The sequence below is a fragment of the Thunnus maccoyii genome, chromosome 3 (genome assembly GCF_910596095.1).
Source record: "Thunnus maccoyii chromosome 3, fThuMac1.1, whole genome shotgun sequence".
Lineage (NCBI taxonomy): Eukaryota > Metazoa > Chordata > Actinopteri > Scombriformes > Scombridae > Thunnus > Thunnus maccoyii.
In genome coordinates this window covers 16,956,911-16,983,209 of record NC_056535.1, presented here as the reverse complement: position 1 = coordinate 16,983,209, position 26,299 = coordinate 16,956,911, and the positions used below count along the sequence as shown (strand labels likewise).

At 38.1% G+C, this 26,299-nt stretch overlaps 1 protein-coding gene across 4 annotated transcripts in view; it reads left to right on the top strand.

Moving 5' to 3' along the window:
* Nucleotides 1–24,288, top strand: part of rad18 (RAD18 E3 ubiquitin protein ligase) — a 35,607-nt gene extending 11,319 nt beyond the window's left edge. Inside the window, exons 6-15 of one of the 4 annotated variants that reach the window (XM_042406673.1) lie at nucleotides 921–1,020; nucleotides 2,283–2,470; nucleotides 2,958–3,028; nucleotides 3,479–3,539; nucleotides 9,529–9,660; nucleotides 10,206–10,332; nucleotides 18,157–18,201; nucleotides 22,570–22,675; nucleotides 22,786–22,856; nucleotides 23,422–24,288. In XM_042406673.1, coding sequence (XP_042262607.1) covers nucleotides 921–1,020; nucleotides 2,283–2,470; nucleotides 2,958–3,028; nucleotides 3,479–3,539; nucleotides 9,529–9,660; nucleotides 10,206–10,332; nucleotides 18,157–18,201; nucleotides 22,570–22,675; nucleotides 22,786–22,856; nucleotides 23,422–23,518 — 998 coding nt within the window. In that variant the 3' untranslated portion in view covers nucleotides 23,519–24,288. Of the gene's footprint in view, nucleotides 1–920; nucleotides 1,021–2,282; nucleotides 2,471–2,957; nucleotides 3,029–3,478; nucleotides 3,540–9,528; nucleotides 9,661–10,205; nucleotides 10,333–18,156; nucleotides 18,202–22,569; nucleotides 22,682–22,782; nucleotides 22,857–23,421 lie in introns of all 4 variants that reach the window. The other 3 variants (XM_042406672.1, XM_042406671.1, XM_042406670.1) reach the window with 3 other exon arrangements.
* Nucleotides 24,289–26,299: the final 2,011 nt, after the last annotated feature.

Below are 26,299 nucleotides of genomic sequence, written 5' to 3'. Positions count from 1 at the left end.
TTATTCAATACTTGTATCATTTGTTACTTAGGGTTAGTTGGTGGATTTTAAATACTTAATAGAAATCAGCTTGTGGCTGCAAAATGTCAAATGTTAGCTTTTAAAGATTTTATAAGTATATTTATAATTTAATTCTCTTTCTGTATATGTGTGAAGTGGGTTCAACACTGCACGTTTCAAGCACTTCAACACAAGAGAAAAGCACAGCTTGTCCAAAGCAAACTATTCTACTTGTTAAGAACAAACATGAATTAGGACAAACATGAATTACTTCTACTATTCATTAATCTGTGTTGTTTTAATTGTTTTGTCGGTGGATAGGGCCCCCTCCTTCTGACTCCATTGTAGCCAACTAGGTGAACATTCCTGGAGGTCACTTGGTGAAACTTAGAGCGGTGCGACCTCCGTACTGATATTTTTAGAAATAGCTGTGTCTTTAATGTTGCTTGATATTGAAAATCTGTCATATTAAACTAGCCACCTTTTACTTTTGTGTGAGAGGTTTTTGATTTATTACCTGTATACAGCAAGTTTCAAGTCTATGCATTATATATTAGTGTAGTGTGCTGACATGAGCTGAAACCATCTAAAAAATGTATGGTGTACTTTGGGAAGTGATCAGGAGTTAGAGTTTTAGTCAAGGGGGCTAAGATGCACTGGTATGGTCCTTCAGCAAAGGACTGTTCTACTTTTTGCAGTTGATTAGTGGATATTGCTGTTTTTAGATTATGTGTATCCTGTTTAGGATATCCTCATTTGTTTAATTTAATTGTAAATGAAAGACTTACAGTGGTATAGCAGCTAGTGTTTTTTTCCCCCTATTTTGATGGTAGCTAGGGGAGTATGACTCATAGCACCAAAAACGGGTTTATTGTTTTTAGTAAGCTGCTAATAATATCTTCTTGTGTGTCTTTTTGCAGTGGAGTGCCCTGTGTGTTCTGTAAGTGTGTCTCAGCAATTTATCAACAAGCATCTAGACACGTGTCTTACCAGCGGAGAGAAGAAGGAAAGCTTGAGGAGGTAAAATAGCCACTTACTGATCACTCAAAGGGAGGCACTGCAGTGGTATTTGCTCAAGCTATAATACTCTCTCGGGAGGTGGGATGAAAGTAAAGACACTTAATAGATTTTCCAAAGATGATAATGTTGACAGAGGGGTATTGGAGTGCATCAATGTTTCTTACAGCGTCTTTTAGATACTATCGCTGCTTTTAAATAGATTAAATAATATATTAAATGGGTAAGATGTGATTTTTAGGAACTGTTATGTGTATGGGGCCATTTCTGGACAAACATCTGCTGGGTGTAGTGACTGCAAGCATCACCTGAAAAGCCCTGTTTACATACCAGGGTCACCATATCCAGAGTGTTTGATGGAAATCTATGAAACATGCTCAGAAACGTAAGATCAGATGTCTATCCAGGGGGTTTAATGACTGTTTTGGATGGAGCCAGTTACATAGTGAAGTTGGATTTTACTGCAATCTATTCTTTCCACTGCAAGTATCCATGTATTATGTTTTAGATAAAGTAAGGAGAACATGATGATTTATTTTATCTTTGAAAACCTGAAGACCTGGACACTCAATCCATTCAGTTAGTGTCATCAGCTTTTTTTGGCCTAAAATGACAGAATTACTGCAATTATTGCGATTATTACTAGAAGTGTACAATTACTGTCATCGGATTCCATATTTTTGTTAAAGTCAGCGTCTATGACATAATTTGAGAGGCTAATCCTTGTGAGTGGCCCTTGAAACTTGCTTTTCCAGGGTGACTAATACTATGTGCAGCAATTTGATTTTCTGTTAACGATTGGTAGTATTTGTGCAGCGGCACAAAACACTTAATCTAGAGGAGACCTTGATGTCATAATGATGAATTGCAGATGTTTTAATATTCTGACCTTATTGTATGCAGCCTGCATGGGGAAGGTTCTTCTTGCCAACCCTAATAACTCACACATATACAATATAGCTAAAAACCACACATTTGACAGCCTTGTCTGATTATAACAGGTATGAATGAGCATGAATCATCAGAGGTATGTACCTTTTGCCAGGTTAACAAATAGCAACTCCCATCCTTTAATATTATTTGGTATGAGATGACCTGATATTTCCACTGTATGATGTGAGTAAGTTGACATTTTCATGATTCTATTCTGCTTATGATGTCCAAGACATTCAGTGTAGTCACAGCAGAACAAAATGCCTCCATCAACTAACTCCAAGTAGTATCTGGTGATTACGGAAATAAATTAGTCTGCTTGTCTTTTGCAGCTCACTTGGCAAGGTGAGACGTCCAATGGGGAAGCTGGTGTACAACCTGCTTTCCATGCAGGAATTGAAGAGGAGGCTAAAGGAATGCCATCTCTCAGTGCAGGGCTCTCGAGACCAAATGATCAAAAGACACCAGGAGTTTGTCCACATGTACAATGCCCAGTGTGACTCCACAAACCCCAAATCAGGTGAGGGCACTGAGTACTTAATGAAGTGTATGTGTCACTGCAGTGAATGAAACAAACTTGATCATAAAAAGTCCATCAAAGTTTCATGCTGTGTATGTAAGAACTGTGTAAACATATGTTGACTTACATACTGTCCTTTACATGTGTACTAACACAGTTTTCGCTATACAGGGCTCTTAGTTTTGCATCACCTAATGAATCCCTTACATACACATGTGCTTTGCAAAAAGCTCTTTACAGTATATGAGTGAATGCACAAACAAATGTGCACATGGAACTGGAAATGACATAACGCATACAAGAATTATGTACCAACACATATCTTATAGGTTATGTTTTTCTTTACTGGTATCTCCAGGAGTGCCTCAGTTTTGAACAGTGATCTCATGGGCCACAACCTTTTATGTGCTCAATGGCACAATTCATATTAACAGGTAATATTTGTGATCTAAAGAGTAATAAAGATTTCTCTGTCCTCTGTCAACAGCTGAAGATATAGCCAAAGAGGTGGAGGCCAGTGAGAAGATCAGAAATCAGCTAAAGGGGAAAGCCAAACCTGTGAGTACTAACTGCTTAATGGGATATCTCGAGAGATTGAATTGTTATTATTTTTCTGTATTTCCCTGTGGATTTCTTGATCTCTTGTGGCACTGTAGCAGTACCGATGAGCAGGTCCTCCTCGTACTGACAATTGTTGGCTGTAATGTGCCATAAAAGGAGTGAAGTAGGTAGAAGCAGGAAATGAATTCAGTGTGTTTGTAGCATTAAGGATAGATAGTGAGTATTTTATTGAGAAACATGAATGAAAGATGCTTATAATGAAAACTATAATGGCCACCTTTGAGCACTTCCTGATTACAATAGGAGTAGAAAGCAATTTTGGTTGGCTGGCTTGTGCCAAGCTACAAAGAGCAATTGCTTTGCTTATATCTATGTGATATTGTCATATTGTGTTTTTTCATTGATGATATTAATCTATGTCATTTAATTCATTTGAACCTGTTGCAGGTCATGATTTTCTCAAAGAATCAGTCGGAGAAGGAGATTGAAGAGTTGCATTCAAATTATAGTAAGTGATATTTTTTGTAATTTTCATTATCAGTATGTTGACACCGTAGAGCTGTGACTCACCAAGCCGACCTCTCTGTCGAATCAGTGCTGACAAAGGTCAACAACAAATTAAACTGCTTTGCATCACCTCATGTCCTCTGTTAAAAGGTACATTTGACTGCAATGCAAAGAAATGCTGTACTGTCTGTCACGAGAAGAGAAAACAACTGATCAAACAAATGTGCACATGGAACTGAAACTCCAACTGATCAGAATTGGAGTTAAAAAATAAACTAGCAAGCCATTTTCAGCCATTGTGAATCAGTTTAAAATGTTCCATTAACTGCTCATAATAAGAACTGAGAAAACGTTGCAACTGGTACTGTCTAGTCTTGTGGAAGAGGAAAAAACACATTGCGTTTACTGGTGCTAGGTAGCCAATGACCGCAATGGCTGATGGTTGGCTTGGTGTGTCAGGGTGCTTGCTTTCTGACTGGTGACGGAAAAATCTAAGGGGAATATAATATCACAATAAAACAAAGTTCCAAAGACATTCTGTACTCTTAGATTACTAAATTTAAAAAAAGTCATCTTAATGCTGTTAGTGAAAATGAAACATCAAGTCTCATTTTCCCCCTTGATGCATTTCTAGGGTACTGAATAATCAAATAATGCATGATTGCCTTGGGATAAATTGATTAAAAATCCAGAAGGTCATTAATTAGACGTAAAGAACACATTTCATGAATATCAACTCTGACTTTCTAAAAGGTTCTAGGGTATATCATACATTTACCTCGTCACTTTAGCGACACAGTAGGTGTAGATGACATTCTGACCCTCTGTGCCTAAAAGCTGAATGGCCAAACTGCAAAACAAAACTGCTTCAGTTATAACATTGCATGGATGCTGTCTTATGCAGAAAAAGGACATACTATAGAGTATGAAATGAAAACAAGTGGGACCAAAATGCAAAAAGTTGTTACCCCAGAGAGATGGACCGCTTCCCTCCAAAAATAAATCTGTTTTTGAGCTCCAGTTGAATTGATCAATTTTGTATTCACTGAAGTGCTTTGTGATGTTGCTTTCTCCTTTTTACCGTGACCATATATTTTCTAGCATTTTTAAAAAATAATATTGGAAAACACTTAAATGTGATTTTCCATTCTTCCTGAACAGTATACATTATAGCTCTTGTAAGAGTTGAGGAGTGCTTATCTTTGAAATCCTCTTGTTGGAGTGAGTGTGAAGCTGTGAATCATACTGGGTTTACCACTTCCAAAGAGACAGCTCGTTAAGATAAGCAGACAATACAACAAGTCTGTGTCTCAATTAGGCAACATGGCTAGAAAATAACATTAAGCTTTTTACTTTTCTTATATTGTTTGTTATAAATCTCAGTCTGAGGAGTTCTCTGTGAACAAGCTTTGCAGAGGGATATTACAATTAATATCATAGTTGTGACCAAACAACTTTTAATAAAGCTTGTATTAAATATTTAAAATTTACTATCTACCATACAACTCCATCTACTTGCTACAACCTTTCCGAAACTACAACTACTATAACTTTCATTCTTTCTTTTATTCTATTTCATTTCAACTCATATTTAATTTTTCATTTAATTGACTTATTCATTTTTTATGTAGTGCTCTGTGAACTGCATCTTGTTTGAAAGGTGTTTTACAAATAAACTCATCAGACAAGGACTGAATTGAAAGCATAACATTAGATTTAATCTTGGTTTCCCTCAGAAAATTTGTTAGCAAAGGTGGTAAGCGAACTCTGTTCTTTTTTTCCTCAAGACTTATGTTTTATTTCATATCTTCTGAGAATAGAGGAGGCTTTTATTTCAGGTGAGGTGTCCCACCTCTGCTTTGAAATGTTGAGAAAAGCCTTGTTTGATGATTGGAGTCTTATGTTAAAAAGAAAAAAAAAAAACTCTGTCAAACTATCAGATGGCCACTTTTTAAAAATCTCCCTGAGTCATTGCCCACAGAACAAAGCAGGACAGAAGTTGGAGCTACAAAAGTTTGAGAAATCTAGTCTTATCTTATATATCTTATCTTATTAAATAGATGTCTAAAAAATGGTCTAATGATTAGATACACTTTGTGCATCTTAATGACGATGTGTGATGACTACTTTCCAAAGCAGACCATAGGTGTTTAAACTGATCAATACATTTACTTCAGTACCTTCTAGGCAGCTAATTCAGAAGGACAATCCACTAGTAAAGACCTCAATCTTGCTTGAGAGGTAATCCATCACAGAAACAGCATGGTGTTATTTCTGTGGAAGTTGAGTATTTGTTGTATAGTTATAGAGTGGAGAGGCAGAGACTGATCTTCTAGAAACTGAATAGGCAATATTCACAATATTGCAGACTTTTATGTCTCAAGCAAAATAATTACTATTTTGAATCTTCACTGTGTAGTCGGCTGTAATCTCAGTCTTACTTTATTCAGTCTAGAAGCTTTCTATTAGGAGCCAGCCTCTTATGTTCCACAACACATTACCAGAAACAGAAATAAGCAGTGGCTGTGTCTTCAGTGAGTAATTTAGCAGCAAGGGGTGGAATGAAAATGTAAAACTTTGTCTGTCAGAGCATTTTGTGAAAATGTGTCTGCCTGACCTTTTTTTGTTGTTTAATATGAGCTCATAGATAATTGTTCAGAGACGTAAAGATGCATAGGACTGTAAATCAAGTCTGTGTTTTATCATCAGGGCAGAGGTCAAACCACAATATCAGCATTAGAGAGCATTATCAGAAGTCACGTTGACATGGTTGAACGAGATGAAATACCTCTGTAGTGCTAACTTTTAAAATTGGTTGAAAAATGGATGACTCACACGAGGTGGGCTCTAAAAATAGCTGCACTGCTGTGATAACCTCTTGATTTATCAGAGGAGGATGTGGATGACTCACTCTGCCAGCATGGGGAATGGTGAATGAGCAGACAGGAAGGTGAAGGCAGCACACACACAGCCACACCGTATCCACCCGGAGCTTGCAGCTTTTTCTTAATGTGACATGTTCTTTTAGTGCTAATATAATCAGTAGCTGGTTATTTAGAAAACATTCTCACAAACTGGAATAACTGCAAGGCAAAAACAGCTGGAAATCCTGCTTTGTGAGACGAGCCCCGGAGAAGTTTGATGTGTATGCGTGCCTCTCAACGATCATTGAAAAAAACTGTGTCGTGACTGGAGTTACATTCTGGAGCAACACTCAGTAGCCACTTTTAAAGTTTCTAAATCCCTTTTTTGGTAGAGAAAACTAAGGTGAATGTTATTTTTTTGGCCCAATTATAAGTGGCAACCACCTTGGAATTCATTAAGTGGGAAATTCTGACATGAATTTAAAATTTAAAATATATTATTTTTCACCCCAAGGAATCAGGCTCTCAGTAATGAACTGATCTTGATTTATGAAGATTAATGTATGCTTGACCGACAAGTGTCCCAGCTAGGGGTGCAACGGATCACAAAACACACGGTTCAGATCATAACACAGTTTTGAGTCACGGATCGGATCATTTTTTCGGATCAGCAAAAAAAAGGGAGACAAATATAACTTTGCTTTCCATTTATTCTGTAAAACACCTTAAGCAAGGAACTTTTTCCCATGGTCTTAAATGAAAATAACATTCAAGATGTCCAATGTTTGAATAAAATATTAAAATATATGAAATATTAAATACTCAGTTGTTAAAGTGCAATATGAGGCATGATACCTTCTTCCTTTAAACATGGTAGTGAATAAAACAACAGCCTGTGTCCATATCATCAAATTTTGATGATAACTTACAAACATGAACACACGTCTTGTCCTGCAGCTTAGCTTGTTGAACGAGCCACCATAGAAACATTGCCTGGGGAAAAGTGCACTGCTAACTTCAGTTAGCAGGTAGTTAATTAGCTGCTCAGCTGCAGCACATTAAACAGCATGTTAACATACCTGCAGGTCACTTCGGACCCGTTAGATGCTGGTTTGGTCGTTGCTCTTCTAAATCCCTGTTAGGGACACGCTGTCTGTCCATGACTTGTACTTACAGCAGTTTGTTTACTTTGTCTCAAATGAGACATTAAATTTTGCAATTAATCTGCAGTTCACATGCGTGCTGAACCGTGGGGGGCGATCCATACGGATCACGGATCAACTATGTTCCGTTACAGCACTAGTCCCAGCTGTCAGAAATGTTACAGATTTCTGGGAGGGGTTAAAAAAAATTTTCAAAACAATCCTTCAGACTGAAGTGATGCCTGAGTTGGTCTGTCATTGTTTTTCTGTAGACTTTGGTTAACAGAGTAATGGACATTTTTAGTTTTTTAACCTTTAACCTTTGCCCTGTCGAGTCTGTTGAGCTGCTGCATCCCAGTGTCTGTACAATAAAGCTGGTGTGTGAGATTTCATTATAACTTGTAACTGAGACATGCACCACTCAGTCTAGTCCTCAGCCAGAAAAGTGCAATATGTATTTTATCAGATGGGTTTTAGGAGTCACGCTTTCGTCAGTAAATGAAAAGGCACTGTGACAATGTAAAAGCTTTGCAACTGCGTTGGCTAAAAAGCACTTCTTTGCTCATAAAGTTATCAGTCTGAGGCAACAGAGTTGCTCCAAGGTCATGAAGTTTGAAAATCATTGTTTGTTTCATACTAACAGAGTGGCGCCCACTCTCCATTAAGAGATTGAGTCACTCAGTCTCTCACATGTGGGTTTATTCCTGCAGTGGTAAAAGGAAAATATAGCTTTGCTGGCAATTATTGTTAAAGCTAAATTACAGATTTGTTAGTTAAATAAAAAATTAAAAAATAGCTGTATTTATTAGATTTTCCATGTTGGCATGCTATAACCACAGGAGGGGATTGATTTTTCTTTTTGTTTTTCAGTATTTTGAAAATTCTTGTTCATTTGTCCATAGTTGCCTACAGCATCTTTAATGGAAATATTTAATTTAAACATATATGGACGTAATTTGGAAGATTAGCTGTTGACAAGGTAACAACTAATGGGGACCCGAATAAACAATAGAAGGCCTCCAAGTTAAATAAACACCTATTTTTTCATATTGTCAAATTCTGCTGTTGTTAATCATGGTAACCAGAAGTAACAAAAATTGTGGCCCCACAGTTTGTCGACTTTGCTTGGGTTTCGCTATGTTTTTGAATGTGTTTGTGTTAGGGGCTTTTCCTTCAAATTTATTTTCATTAACTTCAGATTGATCAAAAACGGCAATCATGAAATTCTTTCATCTTTAGCTCACACTGTAGAACTAACGTTAATTACAATGTTGAGGTACAAATAAATATTTTTTTAAATCTCTCAGTTCTGTCATCCTAATCTTCTAGTCTGTGTTCACATGAAATAAATCCCTTATTTATATTTGGATCATTTCCTAATAACCTATATTGTTCTTCTGCCTGCTTCCATTCATAGTCAGATATAATGTCAAGTAGTAGGAATAATTTGTTTCACATGTCATCTCATCTTGGTGCTTGTATCTGTGGTATTTCAATTCAAGTATAGAAACTCATGAATAAAATCTTTTCTTCCTCCAAATCTATTCAACCTTTCAAGGTTGGAAATTGTCATTTCCAAGTCAAAATACTTATCTGATCAGCCTGGCATGTTACAGATATTGTTGTCTCACAAAGAAATAGCAGTCTACATTCACCATAGATATTATTCCAAGATATGGTAGCCTGTATCCTATTTGCGGGTTGGGTTCCATCTGTTTCTGTATATTATTTTCCTCGATGCACCCCCAGGTCGGCTGTGTCTGTCACCTGTTTCCCAACCTTTCCATGAAAGATATCTAGTCAACCGTACAGTGTCAACAACTATATTACTGTATGCCACCCTTATGATTTTAAATAACAACGTGGTTTTGCATAGTACGTATTGCGTACTTTACATACAAGGTCGGATGTGTTATGGCATCCATTCCATTAAAAATTCCATCCTTCTTTACTAATGCTATTTTTTTATGCTATTTTCCCACAGGGAAGCAGCACAGCAGTGACTTTTCCCGCCTGATTGCCCAGGTCCGGAGTCGCCTTGAGACCACTAGGCAGACACGTATCAAACAGGAAGTCATTGAGGAAGGAAAGGATACACAAAAAACACACTCTGCGGGTATTGCAACACTCATCACCTTTCTCAAGGAATAGAATACAATTTAGTCACAGGACACCTTTAAGCCCCTCAGATACCCTCCAGAGTGAGTCACCTGATCCCAACAGGGACCAGCTGTGGCAAGTTCACCTTGTGTCTTATGTATTTTTTCACAAAACAACAATTCCTATAGAAAAACGATTAGAAATTATTTGCTATGTGAGAAATTAGTTTGTCTAACTACATGCAAAATAAAAATAAAGCGCACTCAGTGTATTTCTCAATCCTAAATTCACAACATGACTGTGCACTCCACTGTGGTGCTCATCAGCTAAGGGCGGATAAAGATATGTCAATAACTGTAATTAATGTGTGATTTCATGTGTGAATGAAAATGCATCAAACAGTTCATGCAATCTAAATGAAGCAAAGAATCTAGTGTCCCAAGGAGACTAGTTTGTCATGGGAATTCATTTTGTGCGTCCACCTTTTGACAGACCATTTCTCCAATGATTGATTTTTCCCTAAATGTCTGACATGATGATATATATTTTTTCCTCTTTCAGATCAAGTTGCAGAACCAAAGAGCTGCTTAGAGATCAAGATAGAGGATGACGAGGTTGATGAGGAGCCATCTACGAGAAGGATTGAATTGTCACCCAGCCCCGCTAATAGTGACGTGTCCATCAGCAGGTGAGTCCTTGATAAGTTACACATCCTGATTGATCACCCTCAGACTCTGTCGTTGTTAAGTGTTGGTTGGATACCTCTATACACTTTGGATATGACTAATTTCACAGTGATGATCATCAGAGATTACTTTGAACTCAGTCTTGTTTTAAGAAAGCAGAGTGTAACCGCTATAATACATGAATCCTTGAGGAAATGGAGTGTAACATTACGGTAAATACAGAATCACAATGCATACTGAATCTGCACATTGATAAAATACTGTATCAAGGGGATTCTGCCAATTTCTATTTTGAATATCCGAACAGCTCTTGTGTATCTGGTAACAAGCACAAAAGGACAAACAGGAGAACCAGCTATTGCAACATACTCGTGCTCAGTGGCAAATTCTCAGCCTATCCTTTGGTAGAAGAAAGTAAGTGTTGTGTAGTCATGGGTAACAGTATTGCTTCACTTGGAGCATATCCACCAAGTACAGGCATTTAGGCCATTAAATGTTAAATTGACACAGTCACTCAATACAGTGTATCAAATAAACATCAGATCGACTATGCACTTGACTGTAATTTGTTTCATAGAAAAATCACTGGAATTGCTTTGGGGTTAACAAGAAATAATAGTGTAATGGTAATGCATCCTGAGTAAAAAAGGAATGTGACTGAATCAAGCACAGTATAATACATAGGATTTCAGTTTGGACCTTGACAGATTATCAGTGTGAGTAGTTATTCTTTCACACCACATAGGCTTTAGACATCTTCTTTCAGCCTTTATATTCCCCTTCACTTAACTTGTAACACTGCAGACTGTTTGAAGCAGAAATACTAAAATTACTACCATTTACATCCTACACTTCATTTTTTATTGGAATATTTTCATTAAAACCCTGAGGTTGTTTGTTGCCTGTTTCTAATTTGACTGCAAAAAGTATATTCTAGGTTATAGGTTATAGGTTTGTGAGTTGCAGCAGAACATAAGAAACATCAGTTGGTATTCACTGTCATTTTTCTTTTCCAGTAGTTTTTAAATTTTGCCAAAAGCACAAATTTACTGACTGAAATGCTCATTTATTTTTCAGATCTTCTTTTCCTCCCAATTAAGCACCAAGAGCATTAATAGGAAATCATGGCTCAATCATGACTTCGAGTATAATTAAACACAGCAAAAGATCACTTACTATATCTAAATAAAGCCTATCAGCCTAACATGTGGGGCTTAAGAACCAGACAAGCTCCTACGCCATTAAAACTGATATTGATAGCCTCTTTTCTGTGCTGTCAACAGAGTATTGTAGGAATCAGACACTTTAAAATGAGTCAGAACAGAGCTTCTTAGCACAAGTTTTTTCAAATGAAATTTCAGCCACATTCATTCATACAAATAAATCTGACAGAGATGAGACAATGTGACAATCGGATAATATGAGTTTTCATCCAAAAGCCCTGCATGCCTTTCTTTACATTTGGGTGTTTTCCTACATGAAAACACCCAAAATGAAAACACACACACAAAAAAAATTAAACTACGGTAATACATTACCATTATCAGGTGTTGCGGGGTGTGGGTGTGATTATTTGTAACTTCCGCGAAACAATCAGAAAATAACGTTTTATTCCTCTCATTCACCGGCTTTCTTGCTACCACTGCTCGCTCTCCTCATCCACTCTCTAGCACGCTCAACCACTGCTTCTCTCACTCTCTCTCTCTGTCTCTCTCTTTCTCTCATCTTTTTTTAAAATGAGTCGGGAAGCCGTCAGCAAAGCTTAACTTTACCTTTAACGTTATCAAACAAAGAGAATAGTCCTCCCCTCTTACTAGTAATGTTTCTGTCTTCCCTCATGGCAGGGATGACAGCGTTAAAGGTTGCGTTTCTCCAAAAGTTGATTCTAGTTCAACTTTCTTGCCGCGGCGGCCCTGCGGCCCCCATCCCCGCAGCGGCCCCCATCCCTGCAGCCTCAACGCACAACCCATCTGCTTCGGGCTGGGAGGCTGGTGCTGCGTGCACATTGAAACCATGACGGGGAAAAAGAAAGGGAAAATGTCATTTTCTGTCAATGAAAAATGTAGTCTCCTTGAAGCTTTTGACAAATTGCCAAAAACGAGCCAGTGAGATGCAGCAGTGAAACAAGAAGCACTTGAAACAGCTGTTCTGTGTTTTGAAACAGTCAATAAATTTCAGCAAATAGTGAAGCTGCCCTTTTTATTACTTAATATTCATGTAATAAATATACAAATGTCAACTAGACGGCATGAGGAATTAAGAAAAAGAAAAAAAATCAGTTATAATAATCATCTGCTTATAGTGATCAATTTGACCTGAATGGACATGATCACTGTAAGCGGTTTCCACTGTATAAACCTTAAGTTGGGCAAGGGAATTTAATTTGAGGCTTCTCAAGCATTACCAATTTATTAGGAATGTAAATGTGGCAGCTGGCTTTTACAACAACAGATGCAAGTTTCTACAAAGTTGGTCCCTAATGAAGACATTTTACATATTTCTATATCAACGCCCTGCAAATTTTTGACTGTGCTTGTGTATGCTGACTTTTATAGAAGGACTGAGAGTATGTTTGTAATCTCTAAGGCCAGCCATGAAGCACTGCATGCAATAAACTTAGACCAAGTACCCACTATATGATACTGTAGAACTAGTTCCTGACCAATTTTCAGATTGTCTTTTCAGTGCCCTGCTGTTTTGACCTTGTAATCTTATCTGGATCAGGTTCAGTTACTTTGAAACATGCTTATTATTTCCCATTTAGCAGCTTTCTAATTATGCTACTCTGGCCTGATGATATTTCACCAGTGTCTGTTATCAGTACATGTTTATTTAGTGTAACTGGTAGCTGACTGTAGCTGACAGATTTATCAGCTGCCATTTTAAATAATAATAAGTAACTGCAATCAAATCAGGCCCAAATAAAGATGAGTTTAATTTCAAGGCAGAGACGCAGTTAAAAAGATACCAGACACAAAGCTTTAAGAGCACGTCAGCGGCTGTGCTGCTGCAATAGCTGCTGCATCAAATAAATACTGCATGTTATTATGTTTTTGTAAAAGGAAAGCAGAAATTGTTTTTTAACAGAACCAGCATACTTATAAACCTTTTTATACCAGCGGTTTTAGACCACAAATGTGCAGCACCAAATCTGAAAAATACAGCCTGTAGAAGTGGCCTATGGCATTTCCAAAGGGGAAAACCCACTGTTTGTAAGACCAAGAATAATGTATGCTGAGGCAACCTTATCACGGAAGCTCTGAAAGGCAGCTATTTCATTTTGTTTAATTCACTCTGTGCATGACATTTTTGATTAATTGTAGACTGTCTTGACAGTCTTATGACCTGCTGGCTGAACATTGAATTTCACCCTGTTTGATAGGTGTTGGATCAAAGGTCGTGTTAGATTATGCTTTTCAACACTGTTGTTTCTCTCGTTTCTTGGTCAGAATTTGTATGTATATATACACACACATACTCATACATACATGTGTACATGCACATACATGCATATTCATATTAACCCATAATAATTCTGCACTTGGAGGGAAAAAAAACATTATATAAGTTATACAGTTCACAAAATCAGGCCTTATTGTTGGCACATCAACAGGTATTTATCTCGCTCTGCACAGTGAAGCTCTTCTAGATCACTAATGTACATGTTTTTAAAATTAAAATGAAATTTCATCCTGAAAAATGCCTGCAGAACACTGTGGACATTTCTCCAAGATGGAGCCACCATGTGGTGCATATACTCAAGGTCTTAGTTGTAAGTGCTACATTATGTAAGGTAATACCCTCCATAGATTCAGATTTCTTACACTGAAAAATACAAAAACAAATTTCCCCTACTTTTAACACAAAACAGTAACATTGTGCCCGAGAACATCAGAACAATTACAGAGACCTCCCAGAATAAAGTCAGTGGGTAACCATTTAAAAGGAAAGAAAAAAAGTTACCTCCCTTATTCCCAGTCAATTCACATATTGTTCTGTGTGGTTTCCATTCTTTTAATGTTGGGATGGTCTCCTAAACTACTGAAGCTTTTCTCTCATGTCTTCATTGGTTTTCCTCCATCTCTGGCATCTGCTTGTTGCCATGGAAATGCCTTCAGTATGTTCTCCTCCAAGCTGGAGCCCGGGTCCTCTCTAGTGGTGGTCACCCGAAATCCCCACACCCTCAGCTCCCGTGTGGCCTCCTGCGTGTCCTTGTAGGTCCATGGACCGGTGCTCCAGTGAATTTGAATCCTTGTGAATGGAGTCGGGAAGCAAATGCCTTTCTTTTTGAGTGCTTTTTTAATACCCTGTAGGCTCTGCAATTCGCCATCACCTCATAGGCATAATCATAATCGAGGAAAAAATCAGCTCGTTACTTATTTAAGTTTCTTCCTCCAAGCAAACTTCAGGACGGTTTCTTTAACGTCAAACTGCAGGAAGTTTCAAACAATGGATCACGGAGTAGAATCAAGTCCTGGATTCCGTGTCAAAGCTCTATGAAGGCTTTGTATTTGGAGGGATATACTGTAAGGTAGCGAGAGCTCAGTGGTCAATAAGTTTTCCACAAACTTTATCATTGAGTTGCCCTCGGAGTCCTCAGTCACACCATGCATCCGAATGTTGTTTCCTCTGGATTTGCTTTCCTGATCTGTCTCTTTTTCCCCACAGCCTGCATTGTTCTTTCAACAGACATAGCAGAGCCTCTTTGGTTACAGCACTGCTTGCTTCACATCTGAAATGCGCTCCTCCACCTCGGTGATAGCCTGGCCTTAAGCTTGGATTTTTGCCCCGACCTCAGATAGCTTCGGGTTAAGCTTGTGTTTTTGATTTTTTTTTTTTTTTTTTAAGCCATTAGACATCTGAGAGAAATGTTATTCCCAAAACCTCTCTCTACTTTTTAAAATCAGTTCATACACCAAGTTGGTAGGTGTATTACTTCCATATGCAAATAAAATCCAATAATTCCACCTCAGCATGTCAGACAATCTGAATTGATTACACAGAATTGAATACACATGGTTAAGGTTGCTTGATGATAGTGACTTGCTAACCGTGGTGCACAGAGATACACAGTGAAAACCAATGAAACAGAAACTGCGTAACACTCATGACACGTTTCAGTAACAATGGAATGGTCATTTTCTTATCTGTAGTATGGAAGTCTTTTTATTTTGAGTGCCGATGGAGCATTGCACATGAATGATAGGACCAATTACACAGTGCATGCCCCACATTGATCTCACACAGCAACACATCATGTGTCTGTGTGTACTTGAGGCACAGAGAGAGAATGGGGAACTTGGCAACATGCCAGCAGGCTGCCTTTCCATGTCCTTGCAACGCAGCTGGACTAGCAAGATCACGCGAGAATCCATCTTGTCAGGCTTCAAGCTATTAGCTTGTGTCCGAACCACTGGTGGTTCAGACCAAACAGCTTCTCAGATCCAACTTCCTCATAAGGTAAGATGGTGATAGACAGTGATAAAGAGATGGTTCATCCAATCACCTGACAAGTGTTTTTTGAAAATGCCTGCCCTTTTCCAAACAGTTTCCATGGACAATTGCTCAGGTGGCTCTATATAACTAACCATCTAGCACGTCAGGTTAACCTTTCCACACAAAGCTACAGATTTGTGGAATAGTAGTTTTTCATCCGTAACAAATGTAGTATTGCTGCTAAGTCACAATTACTTTGGAAAAACTCACCTGTATCTCAGTTCTACAATATGCCCACAATGGAATTGCTTGTCACACAAAACTAACGGAGCATAAATCATCACCTAATCTGAGGTTATAGTTCACCTGACCCAACAAGTATGATCTTGCCATTATTATACTTTAAGGATGATGAGCCTCATGTGTTTATGATGACCTCCTACTAGCCGATCTGCCTTGGCGACTCCACTTGCAGAGCCACTAGTAGAATGCACACCTGGCAGTACCTCATTAACATCCTACTGTTCTGGGAGATATGACTGGCTCTGGAGGGAATCTCCACAAACCAAACATTCTTAATATTCGTGACGCAGTTGCAGACTCTTACTGTGAACTAGAACATTTCAGCATTTGGCAGTGCATGAAATCCACTGTGTGGCCACTACCTGAATGTTACTGAGAGTTTTATCTGTATACATTTTTTATTCATTAATCACAGTGAAATACAGACCAAGTAATGTGTTTTGGTTTCTGTTTAATTTCGCTTTTATGCTTAACCCTCTCTTTTACACTCTCTTTCCTCTCCCTCACTCTCTCCTTAATATTTTCTCTCACATATTTTCTGATGCAGTGAGGCTTTTAGTTTTATCTATTTTCTTAATTTAGGAACTAGCCATAAGGAAATACAAAGTAAAGTTGTTTGTTTAGTTTCTCTTTTATGCTCACCCTTCTCTCTTTCTGCTATTATTTCTCACTTGTTTTCAAATGAGGTAGTGAGGCTTTTAATTGTACTTTGGGATGATAAATGGAGAGAGAGATCACGCCTGAACCAACACATGCTGATTCTCAGAGATATAAATCCATCAATGGACTGTATTTTGCAACAGGAGACCCCCCTCTTACTGTCTTTGCAGAGGGTGCACTGATGCGGTATGAAATGGGCAATTTCGCCCGTTAGGTGTACCATAAATTCAGAGGTGTCTGACAGCAGTCTTTCAAATGCAGATGTGGTTGTATGTGATGTAGTTAGTGCTGCATTGTCTGGTTTTATATTAGCTGCAAATGGAAAAGGTGGAAGAATTTTACAATATAGGATGCAAGGGAGACATGTACAGCTGGTGAGATCTCATTGACTGACAGCATGAAAGGGGAGTTCTGCTCTATGTAGTTTGGCCTGTCATGAAGCGTTTGCCTCTGGCAGCCTCACACATCTATTGCCTCTAGCTCGAAGTCAGGCAGAGAAATGAGGATTTGTTTTGGAATAAGGTGGTGTGAAAAATCCAACATCTACATTTTTATACTCTTTAGAAGCAAGTGGCAACCTTCGGGGCTGAAAAATGAAGCCAATGCGGAAGTGCCAAAAACTGCAGTTCCTCAAATGGCCACTTGAGGCTGGCTCCAAAAGTGAGTCAATCCCAATAGACCCCCATGTTAAAATGCCCAACTCTACAGCAGAAATAAACATGTTTACAGCCTGGTACAAAAAACATTTTTGGTCTCTATAGCTAATTTCTCCTTTCATGACAACTGTACAGGGGGTGAATTTTTTTTTTATAACTCATCCGTTTAAATTTTATTAAGTCGTAAAGTTATGCATAATTAAGGACGTGGCTGCTTTGAGTGACAGGTCTCTAGGTGCTAGGTGGCTTGTTTCAGCAACCAGGCTTCATTCAGCTCAACCTCTTTGCCTATTTTGGATTAGCTTGGAGTTAGGTGGAGTCGGGCACTGCTGAGATGGCGACGGGTGGAGCCACCCACTTTGAGCTTCAAAACCACTCTTCAGAAACCAGTCGGTGACATCGCGATGGCTACGTCCATATTTTTCACAGTATATGTTTAGAAGTAATATTCTGGGCCATAAGATTTCTCAGGCATTTCATTGATCTTGTCAAGGCATGGCTTTGCCAATGACATTTGGTCTGTAGGATATGTGATAAATACACCTGTTCATATGAGTCTAAAACAATATATATTATTCATAGATTGAGGAACACCACAGTGTATTTAGAATCGGTACTCTGTTGACAGGGCAGGTACTCAGGTAAAAACCAATGCAGTAATATTGTTTTATAGAAATAATGTGTTGCTACAGTAAATCCTCTGTATCAGTAAAAATTGTATATTACATGGTGTCTTTTCTTTTTCTTCTCTTCCTCTTTCTCTCCTTGCAGTTCTATTTCAGATATCTTTGGTCCAGAGCCTACCAGAAACCTAGAGTAAGTGATTTTCCTGTCATTGCTATTGTCCTAGAAAACTAATGTAATATTTGTTTTTTGCTGTGCCAGCTGAGAAAACAAAAGATAGAATTTCTTGTAATTAATTTCGAAAAACATTGGCTCATGGGTCATAATACATGTGTACATACAAGTGTAAGCTAAAAGAAAACATGACACCATAATTGCTTCAATTAAATTCAAAAGCTGTGTGCATGTGAAGGGACATTATAGTGTTTCTCAAGTACTGAGTATATTGTTGGATTGTGTGGTTTCTAGTATGGTCACAGACATTATCTGCAGCAATAAACACTCTAATGGTGTTGGCCTGGTCTCTATCTACGGGGGGTGGGTCAGCTTTCTGGAATATGGTGGGGAGAAGGACTGCCATTGCCAGTCAGTTTTTGCTTCACAGACTCAGGTGATGCCCTTTCAAATACATAGGCATGTCTAATGAAGCAATTTCCAGAGTCATAACATTTCTTGGATTTGGTTTAACAGCATCAACACAAAGTCTCCATCTGTTTTGCCACTTTTTGTCCAGAGTTGCAACAATTTACTGGGAAAACATAATCTTCCTGCACAGGGGAGGTGAATGATATGGGATTGATTTCAAGATCTGGCCTCTCATTTGTGTTCAATCATTGCCACATGATGATGCTAGCTGCAGGGTAGCATGTGCGCGAACTGTAGCTAACATAAAAAAAACAACTAGCACACTGACAAAGCCTTCTGGGTGGAACTTACTTTTTTGAATGTATGTTTCACACGGTCCAAAACATTGAGTGTAAATAGACTTTATTCCAGTAATTACACTGTAATTATTTGTTTCATAAGCCAAACTGAACAAAACAGTTAATTTACTGAGGTGAATGTCTTCCACCGCACAGTTTAGGACATACATATGTACTGTCTAAATGCCCCTACGTCTACACTGTATATCTGCAGTTGTACTTTGCTCTGCATGTTTATATTATAAGATGGGGTTGATGGGTTGAGTATGTAGGTGAATCCTATTTCTGTGACCATTTTTAATAATAATCTTCCCCTGATGTACATGAGGATTCTACTCACGCTGACATCCATCTTTTTCTGTCCAGCTGTCTGTTAGAAGTCAAAGGATCCTTTGTGGGTGTGTGCCTGTTTTGTCAGAGTAGAGAATTAGCTCTAGCACAAATGGGATCCATACCATGAATATGTCTGTCTGCGTGTTCTGTGACTTGCATAGTTGTATCAGGTGAAATGAAATGTTTCTATTGGTTTGTCGAGATAAAAGATTTTTGATTAATTTTGGGGTATTATTATATGTGGTGGAGTTTCTAAAATCTGGATCTCATAAAATAATGTCTTGACATTCTTCCCCTGTAATTGCTTTCGACCAAGATTACCATAATTTTGTTAAGAGGCACTTATTTTTGGCCTGGAACCACAGCAAAACAAGAAGAGCAGCAAAACCAGCAGCACTGTATGTCCTTGAGCCTGCATTTGTAGATGTTGCTTTTCACTTGAGGCTTAAAGTTGGACTGTGTGTACAATCAGTTGTGCCTGTTCCTTTTGTGATGACGTACTGTTTTTCCTTTAGAAAGTTTAGGAAAGTTACTTCTTATCAGCAAGAGGCAGCAAGATAGCCAGCAGTTATGTTGTCATGAAATTGTTGTCAAATAGTCCGTTTTTCTTGTAGTTGGTTTCAGCTTTGCTCCTGATGATTGTTTTGACAACTTAACCTTCCCGGATAGATTATTTTATCCAATTAAACTGTCAGAAACAAGAGTTATGTCAGCAATAAATCCAATTGTCCAGGGGTAGAGGTTGTCATATTTTGAACAAATTATAGCTATGACAAGTGGGCTTAATAATCAGACATAATATATGTTTGGCAGACTCTCTGCATTCTGTTTTATTCTTTTTTTTCTGTACCATTTTGGTACTCTGCTATAACTGCTCTCATCTCATTTAAATGATTCAGACAGTGTGTTAAGCCAGTCACACATAGCTCTTTGCCCCAGAGGACTCACATAAACAACTGACCCATAGCTCATTCAGTCTTGTGGTGCTAAACTAACTCTTGCCATCGGAAGGGCAAGTACAAATAACAGCCTGTTATATGTAAAGTATATACGTTTTTAGTATTCTAAACTGATTCAGATGATACCATGTTTGTTTCTATTACACAGGCAGGTCTGTTTTAAGGATATTTCACATACAGATTGCTTTACTGTCACACTGCTGACAAAATAACAGAAGCACATACATGCATCTGAATGTCATTTCACCCTGTGTTTGTTGTGGGTAATCAAGGCTCAGTTCTTAATCTCTCTCTGAACGATCTTGAGGCAAAGTCCAAACCTGCCAGCGTTCACTCCTAATGTCAACATTCCACACAGCGCTTTTCTGCGTATCGTCATAGTGCAACAGAAGTATTGGGCCTTGAGATGCCTCATCAACTCAATAGGAGAAAGCCAATTCTACACTTGCAACAAGTGTGAGAGGAAATTTTCTTTTCATCTGGGAAGGCTTTATCTCTATCCTCCAGCCTGTACCAGACTCTGGCAAAGATGACAATTTAACTGATGATTGTTTTAGTCATGATTCATGCTTGCGTTGTGGCCAACCGCCTGCTTTCCAGCAATCCACTATACTTATATATTTCTCTATCCATCTACTACCCACATGTGGACTTCTGACCCAAATTCCAGTGTTGGAATTTTGTTTTTCCAGCCTAAGCGATCAAGAAAAAGACACATAGGACCTCGTCACTGGCTGGAGGGTGATTCATCTATGGTATAATCAGCTGAAGCTTTAAGGGGTTCCACATGTAAGACACTGTGGTTTTAGGGCTCCTCTTTGGTTTCTTAGACATGTTATCTAACCATTTCCTGTGGAGGAGATCTCCGTCCACCAGTTTATGTCAGGTGATTACTTCACCTAACACAACATCCTGAGCTGCAGAGCAACAAATATTGATGTGGCAATAGGTAATCTATAAGGAGAAAACAAGTTATTTAGTAACAAGGAGTACTCGGTCCAGCTGTGTTTCTCTGGCAACAGTGAAGTTTCCTTTAGAATAAAAACAAGGAATTGTGTGTGTGTGTATGTCATCCCGAGTAAATGAGAACAAACATGGTTTAATAAATGGTGTCAGAAAAATGTAATAAAATACTGTGATATGCATCATCTTTTAATTTAGAATGACTATGATGAAAATGTCTAAACACTTGTTTATTTTAAATGGATCACATTCAGTGTGTAATGAGTCCATGAGTTTCATTTACCTTGTACATTTTACAAGATTTTGACAAGATCTTTGGAAATTCCATTCACTGTATTGTTTAGGAAAGGGATAGAATTTGTGTTGAGATAATCATGCATTATCTTAGTATCAATATGTGATAATATTCAGTTAAATATTCAGAATTATTGATGCTACAACTTCCCAGCCTTCCACACAGTAACGCCGCTTTATCTTTATTGTCAACATTTTTTTGAGGATGTGGTTGTCTTGCTTTAATCAACTTTATTAGAATTGTCAATGGATAAAATCAGTCGGGGGTTCAGTGTTTACGTCCAGTGTGTGAATTTGTATGTTTTGCCTGTGCTGCAAGATAGATCCAAAATTTGTAGGTTAAGTTAACTCAATGTTCAAGATAAATAAAAACTTGCACTCTGGCCGGTTAAAGTTAAGTTGATCTAACTTTTTGAAAACAATTGACTTTTTACTACTACAAAGCAAAATAAGTTGTTCATGTTCTGGTGAGAAATCAGTTATTTCAGCCACCCAAGTGTCAAAATGGAAAAGTTATTTTCTGTCACTTTGCTAGATGAACAGGCACTAGTGCAAAAGCTATGTTAGCAAAAACATTCATTTTTCCTTTTAATTGGACGGCAAACGACATTTGTTATATCTAAGTGATTTTTACTGGTGTGAGCAACCACTTGGTCCATTGTAATGTATTTGCTGGAGGGGTGTCAAGGAGCCTGCTGCTCAAGATAGAGTGAAATAATTTTTCTATCACTCTCAGCAGCATGACAATCAAGTATGAATGCACTCAGGAAATGCACCGACAGTGTGCAGAATTTACACCATCTCCACTGCATTAGTTGGTCAAAGTAAAAGGGCTTTTGGTGTTAATTGACTGCATGAACTGCTGGTTACACTGAAGCAACTGAAGGCAAATAGGCTGTTACACTCCTCATTTGCCACATGTGCTGGGACTATTTTTGGAGCCATGGTAGATTTAATCCACAGAAAATGGTAATGGTTAAAGTAATCATTTTGGCTGATTCCTCGCCAGAAAATAACTGAAGTGTAGAACTGATTAAATTGTATGGTTTTATTCCTCTTCTCAAATCCGTCTTGCCTGTTTTCACAAGATACACACCCAGGTCTGTTGGTGGATGGCAAGAGAGAAGAAGGCGAGATTTAACTGCCTGCTGGAATCCCTTGGAAGACCGGGTAGCCGAGGACTGGAGTGAGGATGTTAGTGTGGGTTGACATAAAGGTTTAGCACATTGCTGATGAAGTCTGTTAGTCACAACAAAATGTTTTTAAAATAATGTTGTCTCTTGTGTCCTTTTGTGCTCCAGCAGCTGACAGAGACTAAAGTTTTCACCTCCTCATGTGCACCTGCTGCTGAGAATCACATCACACCTGTGCAGAGGTAAACAGCTGGCTCATTTACAGTGTGATACATATTTTATGCACCATAATTTCACAAATTACTACTATAAATGCTTGGTAGTTTCAGTTCTCTCTGTTTTAAATTCTCTCAGTAACGACAAAGTAGCTTCACTTCTGGGTGGTATGTGTTACATAAATGTAATGTAAGAAGACTGTTTGCACCCGTAAAACTGTAGATTGAATAAAATTATGCAAGTCTTTATAGCTTTAAGATGATCCTCTGAGGCTCATTTGCTGATTCATATTCCAGAAGTGAACATCACGGTTGGTTGGTGATTTACTGCTGTAAGCTTTTTTTTTTTTTTTGGTATTCATAGATTGTGTGCAGAAGCAGAGTAGCTGACGTTGAGTTAATGTATATAGTTAGTGTGGAGCAGTGCAATAAAAGCAAGGATGTCTCACTACAAAATAGGACATTACTTTTCTCTTAAAGCCTTCAGGACACAAAATTAAGGATACATCATTACTGTTTTTAAAAGAAATTTAGCATATTTCTGTTCTCTTCCATTCAGAAATTTCTAAAGGGTTTTCTTCTTCTTTCATAGAGTCACAGAGAGGACTGCCTTCAAAAAGCGAACATCCAGCTCCAGAGAAAGTGATGCCGCTTCATCCATTCTGGGAAAACGCCGCCGTAAAATGTAAGGAGAGATGGAAGACTGGTGAAGGAGAGAGAGAGAGAGAGAGAGAGAGATCTCTCGCTTACTAAATCAGTGCCAGTAAACCTTTGACTGACTTTCAAGCAAGTCAAGGTGTTTTTTTTTTTTTTTTATGCACATTCCTGTCTGGCATTTCTTTATGATACTCTGAAGTTGCACTGTTTATTGCATGTGTCTTGGTAGTAATACATTTTTAACTGTCTAAATAATGTTTAACATAATTTGTAGTCTTGTGATCTATGATGGCCTTCAGTATTTCATTAGATTATAGAAATCCTCTACCTCAAGAGTAAAAGGACTATAAAATCAATACTTGAATTTGTTTCAATGCAATTAAGTGTTTTTGAGATTTGGTTTGGTATTTTTTGATTTAAAGTAGACATAAGTAAACATCATTTGTACAGCTTGTAGCCAACCTTTCAATATCCAGTTTTTTTTTTGCTGCTTGTAGTTTTAATACTACATTATATAATTTTTATTTTTTATTTTACTTTATTCCACTCTTTGTATCTGTTACATGCTTTAAGTCCATCGTAAAATCCAGTTTAAACTGAAATAAACCTGAAAGCAATCAGTAGTTTTGTATAAGAAGATGATCATATGCAAATTATGTTTCAACATTACCTGCCCCTGTAGTCACAAATAGATGTTTGAATTTTTGTACACTGTGTACAGATCAAAACTTTTGGACTTTGTTTCTGTTGTGTACTTATTGAATTAGCAAAAAATGCATAAAACTGCACTTTTTTCACCGAATGACTACATGTATGCGTCTTTGCTTGCACATTAGGACTTTCCCTCATATTTGGGTTCTTGTTTGGCCAACTCAAATTCAGAGTTAAGTCACTTGGGGTTCCTCTGTCATTTCCAATTTCAAAGCATGCAAAAAATCTGTAGCTTTCAAATGGATTGTTTTCTTTGAAAGAAAAGTAAGCAGGGTCAGTTTAATTTAATAAACCCCAGGTCAAAGCAAGCAAGTGTGTAAACACTTTAGAGGGGGAGGTTGTGTTTATGTATATGTGCATGGGAGAGTGAGCAGGAACACATTTGGGACCCAACCTTGATTGAAAACAGAGTTTGCCCGGAGCCTGGACAGAAACATGCTGCTTCTGACTCACTTGTCTTTCCCTTCAGACCAAGCAGGGTCACACTGACAGACATCACTGGACTCATATCAGTTCTTCTCGTTATACCACACACCTCAGATCCCATTGCGTCCTGACGTCTTTCCTTTACAATGGTGCTGTTTGTTTCCGACTTAATTAGCAGGGATGTGTCTTGCTTGAAACCACAGAAAAGTACCAATTGGATAATGATCCCTGGCTTAAAAGCAGTAAAGCAGGCAGTGATATCATTGATTCTATACACATACTGTCTCTGGGAAAGATCCACAGAGACTGTACCCTTTCACTTTGTCTGTCTGGGTGACAATGTTGAAAGAGAGATTTGTCATGTGTCCAACACAAAGTGCAATGAATTTTAAACCTCATAAATCTGTGTAATGATACCGCTCTCTGATCCTTATCTACATTTGCTCGTTTTCCAAATGCCCTGTTACAGCCGTGACAGCCTTTTGTGACCGGCAAAACCCCTCCTAAGAAGGGATGACCAATCTGAATGTCATGGTGAGGGATCAGTGAGACTGTTTCGAGAGGGCAGAGTAGCAGACCAACAGGGCAAATTAACCCACAGAACCGACTGTTCTGCATGAACTTCTCTGACTGCAGCTCTCATTAAGCTCAGCCTCAAGGACAAAATGGCAGCAGTGTTAACAAGCCTTTTAGGCTTAAAAACCTTTTTTCTTAAAACAAATGAAATGACTAATTTCACTTGAATGAGGAATTACCCAGAGGCAAGTATGTAGAGTTGCCTCACATTTAGAAATGCCAGTGATTTCTTTTTTTCTGGAGGAAGCAATTTGCCCAGTTATAGAGACCAAAAACATTCTTCATTTTTGCTTCATTATCTCTGCCAGACATAAACCTGGAGGAGATCATGTGTGGTGTCCATGTGTCCATCTGTCCGCAGCTAATGTCGCATACTACCAGACCCATCAGCCCAATATTTTTTGTGCACATTTATGACTGTATGCTCAAGGACCTCTCGTGGTCGCAGTGATTCACAGTTGTTGAAAAACCTGTTTTATACCACCATTGACTGCTGACTCCTCACTCCTCTCAACTGGCCAGTTTGGGGCAGCAAGTGAGAAGTTTGGACTTATCTTCCTATTTATTGTTACCTTATTAAGTTTATACAGTTAGGTGAACCCATGAGGATGCTCAGTTACAATACCATTACACTATTCTATGCATCTTAAAGAAAACTGAGACAATACATGCCACCACACACACCTGGTGGAGATCTGCGCTCTGAGTGCATTTTCTTTTTTCCTTTTTTTTTGGTGTTTATAGTCTTAAATGTAAAAATAACAAATGAGAATTACTGTGGTATCAAAGGATCATATGCTTTTGCTCTTATATTCATATTTATTCAGTTGCGCAAAAAAAGGACATAGATCAAATACAACACAATTGTGCAGAATGTAAATGACACCTTAGGGGGCTTATAAGGGGCTCTTTGCCCAAAAATATTTTAAAGGAAACAATTCTTGGGTAGTAAATAAAACAAAACACACAAAATCTCCAGACATTCAAACATGTTTAAGATTTATATAAAACACTGTTGCTTTGAATAATAATTTATCTAATATGGATTTTCCAAAGAAGAAAGGTTTCGATTACCTCATTATAATCTTTAAAGCTCTCCT